Source organism: Felis catus, chromosome A2, assembly GCF_018350175.1.
Source record: "Felis catus isolate Fca126 chromosome A2, F.catus_Fca126_mat1.0, whole genome shotgun sequence".
NCBI classification, from domain to species: Eukaryota; Metazoa; Chordata; class Mammalia; order Carnivora; family Felidae; genus Felis; species Felis catus.
Window position 1 is genome coordinate 6,843,390 of NC_058369.1, and position 21,263 is coordinate 6,864,652.

A 21,263-nucleotide genomic window follows, 5' to 3' on the forward strand; every position below is an offset into this window, starting at 1 on the left:
GAGTCTTTGATCCATTTTAAGTTAATTTTTGTATATGGTGGAAGGTAGGGGCCCAACATTTGGGGTCAGTTTTTTTGCATGTGGATTCTGGTTTCCCAACACCATTTGTTGAAAAGATAGCCCTTTACCCCACTGAACTGTCTTGCCACCTTCATCAAAAATCATTTGACCATATATGCAAGGGTTTATTTCTGGGCCCTCTATTCTATTCCATTAATTTCTATGTCTGTATTTATGCTAGCACCATACTATTTTGATTACTGTGCTTTGTAGTAAGTTTTAGGACCATGAAGTGTGAGGTCTCTGAGTGTGTTCCTATGTTTCAAGAGTAATTTGGCTATTTAGAGTCTTTGAAATCCATATGAACTTTATGGTAGATTTTTCTATTTCTGCATAAAATGTTGCTGAAATTTGCATAGGCATTTTATGGCATAGTGAATCTGTCACTTGCTTTAGGTAGTACTGACATCTTAACAATATTAAGTCTTCCAATCTGTGAACACAAAAGCTTTTCTTATTTATCTGTGTCTTCTTCAGTTTCTTTCAACAATGTTTTGTAGTTTTCAGTATACAAATTGTTTGCCCCTTGGTTAAGTTTATTCCTAAGCATTACATTGTATCCTTTTTTGATGCTATTGTAAATGGGATTATTTTCTTGATTTCCTTTGCAGGTGGTTCATTGTTGGTGTGTAGATACACACTGATTTATGTGTGCTGATTTTATATCCTTTGTACAACTTTGTATAGCTTTGCTGAATTTATGAGTTCTAGTGTGTTTAGCTTTACTGAATTCATTAGCTTGTGTGTGTGTGTGTGTGTGTGTGTGTGTGTGTGTGTGTGTGTGTGACATTTTTGGGGTTTTCTACATATAAGATCAAACCATCTGTGAACAGAAATCATTTTACTTTTTCCTTTCCATTTTGTATGTCTTTTATTTATTTTTCCTGCCTAATTGCTCTGGCTAAGACTTCTCATATTATGTTGAAAAGAAGTGATAAGATCAGGTATTCTTGTTTTATTCCTGATCTTAGAAGAAAAGCTTTTAGTCTTTCACCATTGAGTATGGTGTCAGCTATATTTGTTGGTTTTTTTCTTTTATTTTTTTTTTAATGTCTGACCTTTATTGTATTGAGGTAGTTTCCTTCCATTCTTAGTTTCTTGGGTATTTATAGCACAAAAGGCTGTTAAATTTCATCAAGTGATTTCTCTTCAACAATTGAAATAATCATGTGTTTCTCCCCCTTCACTCTATTGATGTGCTATATACATTGACTGATTTTTCTTGTGTTGGACTATTCTTGCATTCCAGGAATCAATCTCACTTGGTCATGATGTACAATTCTGTCACTATGTTGGGGTTTGTTAGTATTTTGTTGAGGATTTTTGCATTAGTATTCATAAAGGATATTGGTCTGTAATTTTATTTTCTTACAGTGTCTTTGCCTGGCTTGGATACCAGGGCAATGCTGGCCTCACAGAACGAGGTTGGAAGTGTTCCTCCTCTTTCTGGAAGAGTTTGAGTAGTACTGGTGCAAATTCTTCTTTAAAAGTTTGGACCACTGAAGCCATCTGGTCCCAAGCTTTTCTTTCTAGGGAGATTTTGGATTACCAATTCAATCTTCTTATTAAGTTTTTTTTCTTCCAAGATTTTATTAAAATTCAAGTTAATTAATGTATAGTGTAGTATTTGTTTCAGGAGCAGAACTGAGTGATTCATCACTTACATATAACACCCAGTGCTCATCACAAGTGTCCTCCTTAATGCCATCACCCATTTAGCCCACCTCCCAACTCCCCTCCAGCAACCCTCAGTTTGTTCTTTATATTTAAGAATCTCTTATGGGCTGCCTCCCTCTCTGTTTTTATCTTATTTTATTTTTCCTCCCCTTACCCTATGTTCAACGGTTTTGTTTCTTAAATTCCACATATAAGTGAAATCTGACTTTCTCTGACTGACTTATTTCACTTACCATAATACATTCTAGTTCCATCCATGTCTTTGCAAATGCCAAGATTTCTTTCTTTTGATAGCTGAGTAGTGTTCCATCTTATATATATATCCCCTCCATACCTTCTTTATCTATTCACCAGTCAATGGACATTTTGGCTCTTTCCATAATTTGGCTATTATTGATAGTGCTACTATAAACATTGGGGTACATGTGCCCCTTCAAATCAGTATTTTAGAAAAACAAATATTGTCAAAATGTCTACGCTACCCAAAGCAATCTACACATTCAATGCAATCCCTATCAAAGTAACAGCAGCATTTTTCACAGAGCTAGAACAAATAATTCTAAAATTTGTATGAAACAAGAAGAGACCCTGAATAGCCAAAGTAATGTTGAAAAAGAAAAGCATGAATGGCCAAAGTAATGTTGAAAAATAAAAACAAAGTGGAATGTATCATAATTCTGGACTTCAAGCTGTATTGCAAAGCTGTAATCATCAAGACAGTATGGTACTGGCACAAAAAAAAAAAAACACACATAGATCAATAGAACAGAATAGAGAACCCAGAAATGGGGTCCAGAAATGGACCCACAACTATATGGTCAACTAATCTTCAACAAAGCATGAAAGAAAATCCAATGGAAAAGAGACAGCTTCTTCAACAAATGGTGCTGGGGAAACTGAACTGGACAGAGACATGCAGAAGAATGAAACTATACCACCTTCTTACAGCATATACAAAAATTCAAAATGGATGAAAGACCTAATGTAAGAAAATAAACCATCAAAACCCTAGAGGAAAAAACAGGCAGCAGCCTCTTTGACCTCAGCTGAAGCAACTTCTTACTAGACATGTCTCTGGAAGCAAGGGAAACAAAAGGAAAAATGAACTACTGGGACTTCATCAAGATAGAAAACTTCTGCACAGCAAAGGAAACAATCAACAAAACTAAAAGGCAACCAATGGAATGGTAGAAGATATTTGCAAATGACATATCAGATGAAGGGCTAGTATCCAAAATCTATAAAGAACTTATCAAACTCAACACTCAAAATAAGTAATCCAGTGAAGGAATGGGCAGAAGACATGAACAGACATTTCTCCAAAGACACATAAACCGCTAACAGACACATGAAAAGTGTTTAACATCACTTATCATTAGGGAAATACAAATCAAAACCACAATGAGATATCACTTCACACCTGTCAGAATGACTAAAATTAGCAACACAGGAAACAAAAGATGTTGGTGAGGGTGCAGAGAAAAGGGAACCCTCTTACACTGTTGACAGGAATGCAAACTGGTGCAGCCACTCTGGAAAACAATGTGGAGGCTCCTCAGAAACTTAGAGATACAGCTACCCTATGACCGGGCAATTGCACTACTAGATATTTGCCCAGAGGATGCAATCTCCTTTTAAAAAAAAAATTTGGGGGGTGCCTGGGTGGCTCAGTCAGTTGATGTCCAACTCTTGATTTCAGCTCAGGTCATGATCTCACAGTTTGTGAGTTCAAACCCCACATTGGGCTCTGTGCTGACAGCATGAAGCCTGCTTGGGATCTTTTCTCCCTCTATCTCTCTGCCCCTCCCCCTGCTCTCTCTCAAAAATAAATAATAAAAATAAAATAAAAAATAAAAAATAAATTTTTAATGTTTATTTTTGAGAGAGAGAGAGAGAGAGAGAGAGAGAGAGAGAGAGAGAGAGAGAAGAACACAGGTGGGGGAGGGGCAGAGAGAAAGATGGAAACAAGAATCTGAAGCAGCCTCCTGGCTCCGAGCTGTCAGCACAGAGCTTGAAATGGGGCTTAAACCCATGAACCGCAGGATCATGATCTGAGCTGAGGTCAGACGCTTAAGGGACTGAGTCACCCAGAAGACCCTAAAATTTTTTTTTTAATTTATTTAAATCCAACTTAGTTAACATATAGTGTAGTATTGGTTTCAGGAGTAAAATTTAGTGATTCATCACTTACGTATAAACATCCACTGCTCATCCCAAAAATGTCCTCCTTCATGCTCCCGCCCATTAGCCCATCCCCCCAACAACTCTCCTCCAGCAACCCTCAGTTTGTTCTCTGTATTTAAGACTCTCTTATGGCTTGGTGCCCTCTCTCTTTTTGTCTTATTTTTCCTTCCCTCCTCCTAATTTCTTAAATTCCACATATGAGTGAAATCATATGATATTTGTCATTCTCTGACTGACCTATGTCACTTAGCATAATACCTTCTAGTTCCATCCACGTTGTTGCAATGGCAAGATTTCATTCTTTTTGATCACTGAGTAATATTCCATCATGTATATGTATATACACATACACACTCATACGCACATACATACATACATACATACATGCACACATACCACATCTTTATCCATTTATCAGCTGATGGACATTTGGGCTCTTTCCATAATTTGACTATTGTTGATAGTGCTGCTATAAACATTGGGGTATGTGTGCCCCTTTGAATCAGCATTTTTTTATGTCTTAACATAAAACAATTGAAGACAGTTTAGCTAACAAAACCTTAAGAGATTTTTATTGGCTAATGAATCTTTCATTCCATAGAAGGGGAGGGGGTGAAATCAGTGCTTTAGCTCAAGCCACATCTTTCTGTATCAGAGAGAAATATTCACAAATATTCTGAGTCCCAGGTTGTAATAGTCTTCCAAGTTTGCAAATTCCAGCTCTCTCCCAGCCAACACTGTGATTACTTCCATGCATGTGGCAAGAGAATGGAAGGAAACTTAGGAAGGGAGAGGCTGTGGATCAACTTTCACCTGTGTTTTTAGTTATCTAAAACATTCCATGACCAGATGCATGGGTACTCCATTGCAAACTCCAAAATTTTTAAATTCTGTATTTTATCCATTAGGATATTCCCCCACTAAATGGATTTTTCTACCTATGCTCTCCCTAATAGTTGCCATAACAGTACCAGGTCTGGTATCTGTTTGTTCAACTGAGAAATTCTAATTTAATTTTCATGGAAGGAAGTGCCAAAGGCAAATTGGATGTGTGATCATTCAAAGCCATTCGGCTTAAGATGATGTCAGCTCCTCAGCACCATTTGAAAATTTCTGGCCCCTGAAAAGGCACCACTCATTTCACTTCAGTTGTAAATCTCCATATGAGTATTAGCACTACTACCCAATTATTTAAAAAAAATGAAATGTATTACCTTCATAGGGGCTTCAGAATGACTACATGAAACAAAGAAAAGAAACATAGTATGGTGTATGGCACAAGATAAACTCATAATGAATAGCTCTCACTTCTGTTGTAAGCAGTGTTACTACTCCTATGCATTCCACAGGCATATATGATGATGGAGATATGCCTTAGCTTCCTTTTGGCTTAGACATTCATGATTCAATTGATTGGCATTTTTCTCTTTGAAAGACTTATACTATTCCTCATCCCCTTAATGCGTGGCCTGAATTTTTCCCCTTGTGACTTGTGCAACTTTTATCTAGGTCATGCCATCTTGTTTCTCCAGAAGATAGAATAGGAGTGAAGTGCGGGGGAGGCATGATTCCTTCACGTGCTCCCTGACTTTGGTCCCTGGAAGTCAATTAACTGCCTGGTTCTCTGGAAAAAGCAAAACTCTTGAGTTGGTCCCAAAGTCCTCGATCTGGCATGACCCAAGTCATTCACCATAACTGGATATTTCACTTTCACTTTCTCTTGCTCTCTCGTCTTTTCACATACTGTTTTTTTTTTTCCTGATACTCTTTCTCCTCATATTTGCCTGAAAAAACATCATCTTATCCTTTGAGGTGAAGGATCATCTCTTTTAGGAAACCTTCCCTGATCCCCCCTTCCAGACTCTGTTGGGTGTTCCTACTCTGTCCTATCCTTGCCCTCGTGTGCGTATTTCGTTCTATTATAGTTAGTGTCCAGTGTCATCTCCCACATGCAGCTATAAACTCCACACTATAGGAATCTTGTGTCTCCTCACCACTCCCTGTCTAGCACCTATATCAAGTTGAGAATATGAACTCAATAAATATTTGTGGAAAGCTAACTGGATTTTGAATCAGGACAAATCCAATCTGGTAGGGCTAGACTGGTCTTGACACATCCTTACTTGTCCCAGTAATTGAGAACATAGAGTAATAGGGCCATCTTGAGATTTCCTTCGAAACTTCTACAACTCAAACTCCAAAGTGGCTGTTTTCCCAAACCGTGCAATTCTATACTTGTGCCCAAGACCCTAGATGTTGAGATCCTACTTCCTGGAAGTTTCCAGGTGTCCTTGTGGTCAGGAAGATGAAATGATCTTTCTGTTGGCAAGCTTCCTCAGGGCCCCCTTTAGATCTCTGTTCCTCAAGCTATAGATAAAGGGGTTCAGCATGGGGGTGACTGTAGTGTACATCACAGCAGAAGCTTTCTCCTTCACAGCTGTGCGGACAGAGGAGGGACACAGATAGACCCCAATGGTGGTCCCATAAAGGAGAGCAACCACAGAGAGGTGGGAGCTGCAGGTGGAAAAGGCTTTCTTCCTACCCCCTGCAGAAGGGACTTTCATGATGGCCACAATGATGCGAGCATAGGAGGCCAGGATGCAGATAAAAGGTGCGGCTATCACCAGCCCAGCCACAATGAGCACAAAGATCTTGTTCACAGACGTGTCAGTGCAAGAAAGCCTGAGAAGGGGAGTGAGGTCACAGAAGTAGTGAGGTAGCTCATTGTTCCCACAGAAAACCAGACGAGCCATCAGGAGAATATGAGTGAGGGATATAAAGTAGGAAAACACCCATGGGCTACCGGCCAGCAGGCCACAGAGGCGTGGGCTCATAATGGTGGTATAGTGTAAGGGGTGACATATAGCCACAAACCTGTCATAAGCCATCACAGCAATCAGGACACTGTCAACGATGCCAAAGAAATGGAAAAAGTACATCTGGGTCAGGCAGCAGGCATAGGAGATTGACTTGCTCCTGATTTGGATGTTCACCAGCATCTTGGGGACTGTGTTGGTGGCCAGACCAAAATCAACCAAAGACAGGTTAGCTAAGAAGAAGTACATGGGGGTGTGGAGGTGGGAGTCTGAGCTGATTGCCAGGATGATTGAAAGGTTTCCCATGGCCATGACCACATACATGCAGAGGAACAGAGAGAAGAGGAGGGTCTCCTGCTCTGGAGTTTCTGAAAGCCCCAGGAGGATGAATTCTAATGCTCTGGTTCGGTTCCTTGGTTCCATGGGTATCATTCCTCTGAAAGTATTGAAAGGGAGCAGTTACATTAATGCCATGGAGATGAGTCCAGAAGTTTAGATGAGCTTATAACCAATTGCTTATCTGTGTTATTTACAATACTAGCTTATGTATATTTTGCACCTTGAACAATTGATACATTGCAATAACACAGGTTTGAAGACTCCGTTCAAAGGACCTTGACTGGGGTATTGCCACTTCAGATACAGATTGGGAGAGGACAGCATGCATGGGTTTTTGCTGAAAGAATTACTCAAGAATATGCGTCAGGCTAAAATAAATGGAATCCACAGAGTAAGTGATGTCCAAGAAGCAATGATTTACTAAGAAATTGGTATATGTGTAGGAAAAATTTAAACAAAACACTGAGTCTGTAAAGTAATAATTGTAAAATGTGCGTAATCAAGGTGAATTAAAATATTAAGCAACAATAACAGAGTATATAATAGAGGTAATTAGAATGAAAAATTACAATGTTCTTGTATTGCTTTGCAGGAGAATAGAAATATCGAGTATTTTGGACCTTCTTTGTCAAACACATATGATAAAAGATTTTGTGAAACCACTGAAATAAAGAACATAGAGTATATAACTTCTAACTTGGTATGATGGATACATTGGAAATAAAGAGATTTTCATCATACCACCTGGAACAGGAAAGGTGTTTTGAAGTTTATTTCTATTGTCTCACAAGAGTAGATACTTAAACTTTAATAAATTTTGTTAAAATGTCAGTAGTCTAAAATTGATCATTGTGATCTTACTTACACTATGGAAATCACCAAATGCTATCAGAGTGTGACAGTTGGCCCATTATAAAGTCGGAAGGAACTCATTCCACAAGACTGCCCTCATTCTGACACTAACGGCATGTTTAGGGGCTCCCTAACAACCCACAATTTCATAATTTACTAGAAAGACACACAGCTGTTATATTCATGGTTACAATTATTATCCTCCCAGTTAGAGTTTATTACAGCTGCCAATCGTATTCTAATAACTTTGTATGGTGACAGATGGTAACTGTATTATTGTGGTAAGCACTGAGTAATGTATAGAATTGTTGAATCACTATGTTGTACACTTGAAATCAATGTACCATGGCATGTTGAATCACTATGTTGTCAACTATCCTTCAATTAAAAAGTAGTTTGTTACAGCTAAAGGGTGCAGATTAAAATCAACCAATAAAAGCAGCACACAGGGCAGAGCCCAGTAAAATACCAAATATTGAGCCTCCATTGTCAACTATCACCAGAGTCAAGACGGCATCGCTTTTAATACACACAGAATATTGCCAACCAGGGAAGCTCTCCTTAACTTTAGTGTTTGGAATTTTTATGGAGACTCCATCACGTGGGAACAAATAACTGTCCTCATCCCTCATATCAGTCTCTAAGCTCCAGTCTTCTGAAGATTGGCTGATACCATGTGACCCAAATCCTCTCCTAAAATCGTGTTATTACTACCTATTGTGGCCATTTCCTCCCTAAGACTATCTGGTAGGGCCAATCCCCACCTCAAATCACAACAAATGTGACTCAAGATCTCCAGACAAACCAAGACTCTCTTACAAGGTATGACATTCAAAGGGCTTAGAGAATACATCCCAGAAATTTTTTGAGCAGGGATAAATTCTTTATCACACAGGCAAACACTGCTGTCCTTGGCTAAGGCTGTCTTATAGCAAAATGATGATATGCCTAACATTTCTTGCTATCAGTATGGATAGGGATAAATTTGAAGAAATAACTAATCCACGCTATAAAGCCATTACATCCATTGTTGTATTTTTGTCACTTGATCTACCTCTATTTATACATTATGATAAGCTTGTGAATTATTTAGCATAGAAAGTAATTGATGATTACTAAAATCGGCTCTTCCTCAGACCATTTTCCATTAGTATTCATAATGAGGGGGATTTTAACTCAATTTCCCAATACGTGAAGCCATCAATATCAGTATTATATTCTTACTAACAGTGTTAATGTTATAATATATTGCAGGATATTAGAAGATACAAACTGAAAAATACAAGTCAAAGACACTGGGAACATTACCAGAGTTGCACTCAGTCACTAACAATGAATCCAGTCCATTCTCATATCATATGACCAAAATGTCACCCAGAGCAATGCCATTCAGACTGGCAGCCTTCCATCTGACTTGGTCAGGTTCCAAAAGGAGGGGTGACCTCAGCATCTTCTATAACTGAGCTAAGAAACAATATCATCCTTTGCTCAGAGCCTACGTCAAAGCACCAGTAGAATATTGGGTTTCCCTAACTGCCTAGTCTATGTATCCCTCTACCCTCAATAACTGTTCCTCCTTTTTCCCATTTATCACTTCCTTTTGCCCAACCTTGCACACCTTTGTTCTGTCAGTCTGCTGGTCCACATGGTGGGCAGAAATATTCGACCTACTGCTTCCCCCTTAGTCTGCCCCCACTTGTATGGAATGAAGTTATACGGGTATAGAGCTAGTGGCTTCTCGACTACCCCAATTTTCCTAGATGGGGTGAAGGCAAAAATCTAAGTTGTCAGGCTCTTGGGAATTCTGACAGAAAGATTTAAAAGTAGAGTTAGAGTTCCTTGATGAGGGATTCTCCTCATACCCAGCATGCACAGAGTAGCACCAGTCCTGGAACCATTGCATCAAGCAGGAAAAATAAAGTTGATGTAAGGAAGATGCATAGCCACAACACCATCCTGCCCCAAACTTACTGACCCAGATCCCTTAGATAAGTGCAGGGGTTTGTCTGGTGAAGGTATTCCTGGGCACCCTCAGGTTCAGTGTGGTATCACGCTTGTAAAGGTATGTAAGCCAACACATCATGCCTTTATATCTCTCCTGTTTTAGACAACACTGTTTCAAATGTTCATTGCAATGCTCCACCAAACTACTACTCTGAGGATGAAAGTGTGCTCCTTGATTGGATGTGACTAAGTGGTCCACAGTGATAGTGTCTTCTGATTCAGCCCTTTCATAGTATCTTGAGTATTTTTATCTGCCACTGGGTATGAAAAGCCCAGTGCAGAGTAAGTGTCCTATCAACAGCCATCTGGAGCCTCAGTCACCAAATCTGTGTGATTTGCCAGCTGTGTATGCAGACTTTCCTCTGTCCTATATTCAAACTTGGACCAGAGTCAGGATCTGCCCCAATATTGTCCTTCAACTACATTTCAGCTATTACAAGTAATAGTAACTAAGTGATTGCCTGGAAACTGGCTAATTTCTTGTTAGCTTATATTTCCTAATGCATTCAGTGAGCCAATCCTCAGGATTTAGATCCATCATTTTTAAATTCTACTGATAACTTTTACCTCTAATAACTGATTATAGCACAGCTTCAGTTCCACACACAGGGTGACCCTGAGGCCATCCAAGAGTCAAAGTGGAAGGATGAATGTTTTTCAGTGAGTTTGGGTCATTCTAGTGAATTCCGCTCTGACACTGACTGTGGGGAGTTGGCACACTACAAAATTAAAGAGAACACAGTCCACAAGATCATTCCCATGTCTGACACCAACTGCAAGTTTCAAGGGGGTCCCCAAGCCCCCTGTGGTTCATTAATTTGCTAGAAAGACTCATAGATCTCACTGAAAGCTTTTATAGTCGTGGTCACGGTCATTACAGCTAAAGGATATTTATTTTTGTCTTTGCATGAGAGAGAGACAGAGCGTGAGCCGGTTAGGGGCACACACACACACACACACACACACACACACACACAGAGAGAGAGAGAGAGAGAGAGAGAGAGAGAGAGAGAGAGACTCAGAATCCAAAGCAGGCTCCAGGCTCTGGGCTGTCAGCACAGAGCCTGATGCCAGACCCACAACTGTGAGATCATGACCTGAGTCGAAGTCGGATACTTAACCGACTGAGCCACCAAGGCGCCCCACAGCTAAAGGATATTTTTAAATCATCCCAGGTTGACTAAAATCAGCCAAGAAGCACAAGGGACCAAAATGCCAACACGGAAGACCCAGGCTTTCTGCCCCTCTGCAAAGATCAACAATTAGCCAGCTATTGAATAAAAACAAGCTCTGGGAGAACTCTAGAATCCACTCAAGGAGTTTTTGCAACACAGTGGAACACAAAAACGGAGATCAATCACAGCAGAGAAGAAGAAAGACAGCATCTTTTTGCCTGCACTATCCTATCCCCCAAGTTAACAGTGGTAAGCATCAAGAGGGACATTCCCAGCTGGAGAGAGATCCCCTTACCAGTAAAGAAGGAGGTGGGGGAGCAGCCAGCTTCTCCAGCCTTCTGGAGCACCGCGTAAAGGACTTGCTTCGGTTTTTCCCTCCCCAAACCCTACAAAGCTGAAATGTATAGAGACAGCTGAAAACAAGGAAGAAAAGCGGCCCCACAGTATAAGTGACTACAATTCCCAGTGATCTGCTTTGCAGATTAAACTCAGCAGATTTTACCCCCGAAGAAGGAATCGATGGTAAATAAGCACAGCTGCCAGGACTACCGGACGATTTCACCAGCTTTCACAACACAGGGATTTCCATTCATGGAAGCCAGCTGCCTGGGTCCCTCCCTGCCCGGGCAAGAGCCCAGGAACCTCACCTGCAGTCAGCTCCGGCCTCTGCAGCCGCACAAGGGCAAGATGCCAGACTAGACTCCCCTGCTGACCCTCCCAACCATGTGCGTGCTTGGGACTAGCCACCCCAGCTGTGTACCTACAAGCTCTTGGCCTGCTACCCCTTATTGGCCTCCGTGTATGCAGCCATGGGAAAGCACGCCAATAGCCAGGGCCTCCACAAGCTGTCAGCGAGTCCATAGCTGGCCTCAGCCCTTGCTGCTACCCTGGCCCCCCCCCCCCACTACATGTGTGTCTGCAACCAGCCCCTGCCATATATAGGCACCTGCCCCTGGTCCCCACAGCCAAGTGCGGGCACCTCACTGGCTCCAGCCACCCCTGCTGCCTGCTGAGTTCCCTAGCCGAAGGATCTGAAGGCACTGCTGAGGACCCCAAGAGCCCTTGCAGCCACTGTGGACCTCCCTGTAGCACTCACCAAGGACCAGCCACCACACAGGTGTCAATGCTGTGGGTCCCAGCAGTCTGGGCTGAAAAGACAACACCACCTCCCTGTCCAAGCCACCACAAGCCCCTGCACTTAGCGCCCCACACGGCTAGACCCCGGGTCACCGCATGCTCCAGCATACCCCCGCCCACAAGTGAAACTGTTCTCTTACTGAAGTCAGTCCATGAAGTCTGGAAGAAGTGTTTATTTCTTCAAAGGCTCAGACACCCATGCAACTTTATTTACTTTCACTTTATTTACTACCGCCCTCCTAAAATTATGTTTTACAGCAGATTTGGGGGACAGTAGGTCAATCCCCTTATTAAAATCCCATCCTTCCCTGCTATTTCTGTCTCCATGCTTCTTCACATTTCGCATCATTTAATAAGTTCCTAATATGTGCCAAGCACTAGGATAGATACTTACATATATGACATATCATCCTAGTGACAAACCATGGGGAAGGGGTTATGATCCATTTTTACAGGTGTGATCATTGAGGCCCAAAGAGGAGAAAGGAGGTGTAGCTCCCACAGCTCCTAAAGGTGAGCTTTGCTCTGCTGTATGTCTTCCTGAGTCCAAAGCTCACAGCCTTTCCACTGAGGCACACTGTCCTTTTATATTCTCTCTTCCTGGAGTTCCCTGGCCCCCTGACCATCCTCCACCAGATTTCACTGCTACGGAGCCCCCATGTCAAAGGTAGTTTCTTACTCTGTGTTTTGACATCACATCAGAGGCTATGCCACTCTGTGGCACTGACAACATCCTACCTCATGGTATCATAATTTGGCTAAAAGACTCAGGTATTTTTTTAACACCAAAAGGAGCTAGTGAGTACCCTATAGATTAAGTTACTAACTGAATCAATGTGCTCATCTCACATTCTTCTGTCCTGCACACCTAGGCTATCACCCACTTACTCTGTCCCTCCTTGTCTGTCCAAAGCTCTTGGGAAAACTTTAAGTCTCAGGAACGGGGAGACTCATGTGCTCCCTTCATCTTCTTGGTTAGGCTCTACTCAAGTAGGCCTAAATCCTACCCTAGATGAATCCCCGGACTTGTTTCTAGGGCCTCTCAGCCTGAAAACATCAAGAAATCCAAGGGCCTCAAGGACTCAGTGGTGGGAATAATACAAATGTCTTAGAGGGAATGCCTCTGTTCTTCAAGGTGCTCAAGTGGGCTTGGAAAATCAGGTTCAGATACTAGGAACTGTGTTACAAATCACTGGTTTTGGAAAGAGATTGGTGGCATCATAGCTGCATGAGGTTGAGCTAGGTAGATAGGTGTGGTTATGAATTCTGGGCTGGGAAATGAGTGAACTCAGCCACGTAAAATCTCCCAGTGTTTCTGAAAACACAAAGGCTGCCACCTACTCACTTTGCCAACATTCATCAAGGTTCTCTCTCTTGCTCTCTCTCTCCTTGTCCTCCAAGCCCACTTACTGGGATATCTTTCCTCTTCTTGACATTATCACTGAGGCAAACTTGGCTCAGTTTCCTCCCTGGTGATGGTCAATAGAGATCCTGGTTCTGTTGCCCAAAGAGGACCAGATCCCGGAGACAAAGAGGATGCCTCACAGAGACACAGGTAGGTATCCACCTGGCCCAAAGAAGACAAGCTAGGGTGGGGATGAATTGTAAGAACAGAGGGAATATTTACAATTTCTGAGCCAATGAGAAGTCAATTCCCAAGGCTCCTTGTTAGACAAATAGTCCAATTTCACGTCTGTTTCCTGTGGGGGCTGGGATATGGAAGTAGGACGCCTGTATTGACTATTTCAGGTCTTTAGGAGGCAACTGGGTGCAAGTTGCCGGTTTCCCAATGGCTCTTCACCCTCTCCTTGGGGATCTCTCTAAGGTCAAGGGCTTCCCCTGGAGGAGGTGTCCACTCTTCTTTGAAGCCAGTGTCCCTCATCAGCTCAAGAACCAAGAAACACCTCCGTACATTCACCCAGTGATGTCACACCAAGAAACAAAGACTACCTCCAGCTCCACTTACCCCCAAGAGGGCAGCTGTCTGTAAAGACACCATGGCTGCCTTCCAGTTCTGCTAAGGGGGCAAGTGGAATCTCACCTGATGGACACACGCCAAGAGAGAGGCTGGCTGCATGGGTCTGCAGCCAGATCCTTGCTCTGAATATTGGTCCCAGGGTGGCATCTGTGGGAGTCTCTATCTTTGTGTATTTAGGAACTCAGTTTTAGGAGGTCACTGCCAGAAATCTCAGGTCATATGCCCGCTCAATAAACACCCACGGAACCGATTGATACATTAAGTGCCAGTTTTTAAAAACCTTTAATTATGGAAATCAGCCAACCATAGACAAAAGTAGAGAACGTAATACTAGGCTGAGTCATATGAAATTGCCAACATTCCACTATTTTTGACCAGCAAAACTGGCTTTTTTACATGCTTGCTACTGGAGTTCTCAAGCAGGCAGTCTTACCTGGGTTGCCAGATGGACAGGGGTCCAGTGCTTGGATACATGGGGACCAACCTGGATTCACAGACTTGGGCTTAGGACCTGAGTCCATATGACTGGGCTTGGATCCTGGGTTCATGGAGACCAAACAGGCATCAGAGACTACTGAAGTGGCTTTGGTGTTTGGGTTTGTGGTACCTGGTCTGGGAGTCCAGGGGCCAACCTGGCACCAGGGAAGACCAGAGTTTGAGTCCATGGGAGCCAATCTGGAGCCTAAGGCCACAAGGATCAGCCAGGTGCTAGGGCCAGTTGGGAGTCTGGGGCTGATCTGGTCCTGGGGCAAGGTTGGAAGCTGAGTCTGTGGGTACCTACCTGGAGTCTGGGGCCACAGAGGCCAGTCCATTGCCATAGTGTGTCAGGAGCCTGGGTCCATGGGAGCTGGTCTGGATTCTAGGTCCACAGGGGCAGGCCTGGTGTTGGGGCAAGCCAGGGACCTGGGGTCACACGATTCAGCTTGGCCATGGAGTGAGACAGGAATCTGGGTCTATAATAGCTGACCTGGCACTAGTCTGGCCAGGAGCTTCAGTGCCTGGGAACCTGCCTAGAGCCTTGGTCTGCCAGAGTGCTGGGGTGCTCCAGGAATCTCAGCTTATGGAAACTGGTTCAGATTCTAGGTCCACAGGGGCTGACCTGGCACTGAGGTGGGCCAGGAGCCTGGATCCGTGAGAGTTACCCTGGTGCTGGTGTACATGGTGAAAGAGGGTGCTCACTTCTCTCCCCCTGCACCCCAGGAAGGTGTCTCTATCCATCTGTGCTGCCTGGTCTTGGGAGAGGGTTGCTGAGGCAATGTGAAACTGATTTTCCCCATCTGCTTCAATGCATCTTCTCTTATTTCTGTGCTGTAATCACTCACCTGAATCTTAGATCTCCTGAAGGTATTTTCCTGTGTGCTTCATCGTTTTGAAGGATGTTTCTGGGAACAGATGATCACCAGTGACCCTTATGCTGCATCTTGCTGACATCATTCTTCCCCCATGTGGACTTTTAAAGTGTGATGTAACCATGAATCTTGAAGCTGTTGTCAACTGTTGACTCTTCAAAACACCACCTGAAAATGCTGTAAAACAAGCTGCTGAGCTTATTAGATCTACCATAGCAAAGGAAAACACCACCTTGAGAGGATCTCAATACTGTCCGAGAGGGGTAAATCAAGGAAGGATCTTTGTAGGGTCTTAGGCTGGGTGGGTGATTTCAAGTTGGGGTCTTGTAAGGCAAGGGACTGGTTAGGATAGGGCAGTTTATAACACAGTAGTTTTGCATGACGGTCACAACACAGAGTGGAAGTGACTCTTAACGAGCCTAGTATTAGTCTTGATAAGTAAGTTATTTCAGTTGGTTTGTAGTCTTAACTTCAAGGGACTAAGTCATTTTTTGCATGCCTGCAGTATGCTGTTTCCAGTCCTATGTATTCTAACTGGATGTTACAGAAATCTGCTCTCAGATTTACCATCTGGTAATCACATTTGTAAACGAGGAGGTTCAACTCCCTTGCTGGGCATTTCTGTTTGACTTTCTTCCTTTGGGTCTGATTATAATATGACCACTCCTAAAGACTAGACCATTAGAGAATTTTTTTTAATGTCTTCTGATATTTTTTAAATGATGTGATGTCAAATTTTTCTCCTTGACATTAGCTCACAAGTGGCCTCTGGTTGTGGTCTTTCTCTGTCCTCTTTCTTTCTTGGCCAGCTGTTCATGATGATCTTGGAGGGCAGTAGAGGACAGGTCCCTTCAGCTCTCAGCCACACAAATTAAAATGAGCCTTGATGTGAAACTCAGTGGGGAGGCTGTCTCCCACTACAGCTTATGGTTAGCCTGTGATCCTGTCGATTTGAGTCTTATTGCAAAATCTGTGAGAGAGATTCTCAACTTAGGCTGTGGTTTGGGATCCTTGGAGAATTTTAAAAATCTGACCTCTAGAGATTTTTAACATAATTGCTCTAGTAGGAGTCTCATGCACTGGAATTTTCAAAAGCACTATGAGAGGTTGGAAAGTACAGCCAGGCCTGAGAGCTGCAGCCTGGAGCAATTGAGACAGAAAAGACATGCATGTATGCATGTGGATTAATGTAAAAAGGGGTGTCCTAGAGTGATTTCCTTTTTAATGAATGCAGACTGGCACACATGGAGCCTGTAAATGGATAGATTATTCATACTTTCAGCTATGGCTATGTCCTCTTTGAATGAACTAAGACTTTGATCAGACAAAGGCTTCCGATCTGATTCAGCATGAATGCATTAAGCCTTGTCTCTTCTGTGTTTCCAAAAGGGAACTCAGGTTAAATCCCAGTAAGGCATATAGTTCTAGTTAATAGTATTGCTCTAAGATCTGTTTCCTTGTTTGGGTAATTTACGAAGATTATGAAAGATTATGTCACCATCAAGGGGAGCTCTGGGAAATGTACACTGAAATGATCTTGGTGCTGTTTTTGCAACTTTTATGTGAGTCGAAAAATAGTTCAAAATAAAAAGTGACAAAAAAGCATTAGCAGGATGGAAACTCTGCCTCTCATGAGATTAAAACATCAAACAAAATTTTTGGTTTTATGGGAATTTACTATGGTTGACTGACTTGGTGTTTCTTATTGGCATTCAGAAAGGGGAAGTCGATTTGATCCTTCTTGCCCAGGGCTTTGATCTTATCTATCTATCTATCTATAGAGGGAGAGAGAGAGAGAGAGAGAGAGAGAGAGAGAGAGAAATGGATATAGATAGATACAGATATAGGTATAATTTTCTTTTCCTTAGAAGAAAATGGTATCCCATTAGACACACAATTATGAGTCAGATTTTACTGTGGAGAATTGTGTACAAATACACAGAAGGAGTTTGTCTGTTCTGTGCTGGGACAACACCTACTATGTGACTACAGGTGCACGAAGGCATGTGGAATGAGATGAGTAAGGGTGGGCACCCTCTGACGGTAAGCTCTGGAACATGATCAGTACGTGGGTGACTCTTGCCTATTTACAAGGGGGAACCCCGGTCCCTGAGAGCCCCAGTTGATAAGAATTCTACACCTCGAATAGGAGTTTACCTGAGTGTCAGCCTTGGGTAGACATTATGACCTCAGTGGAGTGCCATATTGAAATTGTCAGCTAGGCGTCAGTAATGATGTTTCTATTATTTAAATATGAATGTCATTCCTGAATGTATATCTCCCTAGTGAATTAAGGTAGAAAGAAGCAAAGATAGTGGTTTTGAATCAGGATGATTTTGTGCTCCAGCAGATATCTGGCAATGTTTTGGTTGTCACAATTGAGAACAGTGCTCCTGCCATCTGGCAAGTAGAAGCCAGGGATGCTACTTAGCATCTGTTAATACACAAGGACAGCCCAGTAGTGTATGTACATATAATGGATTATTACTACATCATAAAAAGGAATGGGGTTCTGGCACATGATACAATGTGGATGAACCCTGAAACTTGAAATCAACCAAAGAAAAACTTGGAAAGATAACATGCCTGGAGACTAAAGAACATCCTACTAAAGAATGAATGGGCTAACCAAGAAATTAAAGAGCAAATTTAAAAATACGTGGAGGCCAATGAAAATGATAACACCACAGCCCAAAACCCCTGGGGTGCAGCAAAGGTGGTCAAGAGAATAAAATAAAGAACCCAGAAATGGACCCACAAACGTATGGCCAACTAATCTTTGACAAAACAGGAAAGAATATCCAATGGAATAAAGACAGTCTCTTCAGCAAATGGTGCTGGGAAAACTGGACAGTGACATGCAGAAGAATGAACCTGGGCCACTTTCTTACACCATACACAAAAATAAACTCAAAATGGATGAAAGACCTAAATGTAAGACAGGAAGCCATCAAAATGCTCAAGGAGAAAGCAGGCAAAAACCTCTTTGACCTTGGCCGCAGCAACTTCTTATTCAACATGTCTCCAGAGGCAAGGGAAACAAAAGTAAAAATGAACTATGAGGACCTCATCAAAATAAAAACTTCTGCACAGTGAAGGAAACAATCAGCAAAACTAAAAGGCAACCGATGGAATGGGAGAAGATATTTGCAAATGACATATCAGATAAAGGGTTATTATCCAAAATCTATAGAGAACTTCTCAAACTCCACACCTAAAAAAATGAGCAATTCAGTGAAGAAATGGGCAAAAGACATGAAGAGACACTTCTCCAAAGAAGACATCGAGATGGCCAACCGACACATGAAAAAATACTCAACATGACTCATCATCAGGGAAATAGAAATCAAAACCACAATGAGATACCACCTCAAACCTGTCAGAATGTCTAAATTAACAACTCAGGAAACAACAGATGCTGGCGAGGATGCGGACAGAAAGGATTTCTTTTGCACTGGTGGTGGGAATGCAAACTGGTGCAACCACTCTGGAAAACAGTATGGGGTCTCCTCAAAAAATTAAAAATAGAACTACCCCACGACCCAGCCATTGCACTACTAGGTATTTATCCAAGGGATACAGGTATGTTGTTTCAAAGGGGCACATGCACCCCAATGTTTATAGCAGCACTATCAACAATAACCAAAGAATGGAAAGAGTCCAAATATCCATCGATGGATGAATGGATAAATAAGATGTGGTATACACACACACACACACACACACACACACACACACACACACAATGAAGTAGTACTCAGCAATAAAAAAGAATGATATCTTGCCAGTTCCAACTATGTGGATGGAACTAGAGTGTATTATGCTAAGTGAAATTAGTCAGTTAGAGAAAGACAAATATCATATGACTTCACTCATATGAAGACTTTAAGATACAACACAGATAAACATAAGGGAAAGGAAGCAAAAATAATATAAAAACAGGGAGGGGGGCAAAACATAAAAGACTCTTAAATATAGAGAAGAAACAGAGGGTTGCTGTAGGAGTTGTGGGAGGGGTGGATGGTCTAACTGGGTAAGGGGCATTAAGGAATCTGCTCCGGAAATCATGGTTGCACCATATGCTAACTAACTTGGATGTAAATTAAACAATAAATAAGTTTAGAAAAAATAAAATGAAATGGGTTACAGGAAAAAAAAAAACAATAAAAAAGCTTGCTCCTTTCAAAAAAAAAAAGAAAGAAAAAAGAAGAAAATACATTAGCCACAAGCATTTCTGACACTTGCAACGGCATGACTCACGACATAAACATCTGATCAACACGATGCTCTGGGAAGAACCTTCATCAGTTTTGGTCAACGGCGTTGACACAGAGGTGACTGAGGGCCATGAGGCTCTGTGGGTTGGTGATGTTGGCAACATTTGCAATGGATTCTGCTACAGATTGCAGGAAGGATTTGAAGGGCGGAAGTTAATTTGTCAAATCCTTCCTGTCAAATGGCATTAATCCAACAAAACTTGACCGAGCAATGTGTTTAAAAATATTAATTTTGCATTAAGGGTACAGAATTCTGTACTTCTTTATTTTCTTTTAGACATGTTAAATTCACTAATTGAAGAAAACTATGTAATTATTAACAAGGAGCACCATTTTCACCTATTGAATTAGGACTAAAATCTCACTCATTCTACCTAGAGTATGAATGAAACAACATATTATTGCTTTGCCAGTGACCTTGAGATTTCTAATAACTCTATTATAAAAGAAAAAAAAGGATGAAATCTCACCATTTGCTATGACATGGGTGGAGCTGGAAAGTATAATGTTAAGTGAGAAAAGTCAGTCAGAGAAAGACAAATACCATATGATTTCACCCATATGTGGAATTTAAGAAACAAAACAAATGAGCAAAGGGAATAAAAAAGAGAGGCAAACCAAGAAACAGACTCTTAACTATAGAGAACAAACTGAGGGTTACCGGAGGGAGGTGGGAGGAGGGATGGGTTAAATAGGTGATGGGCATTAAAGAGGGCACTTGTGATGAGCTTTTTCTTTTCTTTAAAAAAAATTTTTTTTAATGTTTATTTATTTCTGAGAGACAGAGAGATAGAGCACGAGCAGGTGAGGAGCAGAGAGAGAGAGGGGACACAGAATCCAAAGCAGGCTCCAGGCTCCGAGCAGTCAGCACAAAGCCTGACGTGGGGCTTGAACTTATGGACGATGAGATCATGACCCGAGCTGAAGTCGGATGCTCAACTGACTGAGCCACCCAGGCGTCCCTTGATGAGCTTTTTCTTAGGTGCACAGCTGGGATTCAAAACTTGAAGTCTTTTTTTCTTTTAACGTTTATTTATTTTTGAGAGAAAGAGACAGAGCATGAGGGGGAGAGGGATGGAGAGAGAGAGAGACACACAGAATCCGAAGCAGGCTCCAGGCTCTGAGCTGTCAGCACAGAGCCTGACGCGGGGCTCGAACCCACAAACCGTGAGATCATGACCTGAGCTGAAGTCAGATGCTCAACCAACTGAGCCACCCAGGCACCCCAAAACTTGAAGTCTTAAAGGACCCGACACCACCCGGACCCACCCCCTCCTCTGGAGTAGAGCATCTCCACGCTGTGTCTGAAGTCCTTTATTCCTGAAAAACAGTCCCATGCCTGCTCAGTGTGCGGAATCTATGGTGTAGCACGGCTAAAATCAGCAAAGGTTATATTTTCTCTGGGTGTGCCTCTG

At 42.1% G+C, this 21,263-nt stretch overlaps 1 protein-coding gene across 1 annotated transcript; it reads right to left on the reverse strand.

Moving 5' to 3' along the window:
- Positions 1–6,218: 6,218 nt before the first annotated feature.
- Positions 6,219–7,302, reverse strand: LOC101098693 (olfactory receptor 24). Its single transcript, XM_003981814.4, has one exon. It carries the CDS (start codon positions 7,167–7,169, stop codon positions 6,219–6,221), a length of 951 nt encoding a protein of 316 aa, XP_003981863.4. The 5' UTR covers positions 7,170–7,302.
- Positions 7,303–21,263: the final 13,961 nt, after the last annotated feature.

Bases quoted from the DNA above. Each gene is read 5' to 3' on its own strand.
- LOC101098693 (XM_003981814.4), bottom strand. From the start codon at position 7,169: ATGATACCCATGGAACCAAGGAACCGAACCAGAGCATTAGAATTCATC.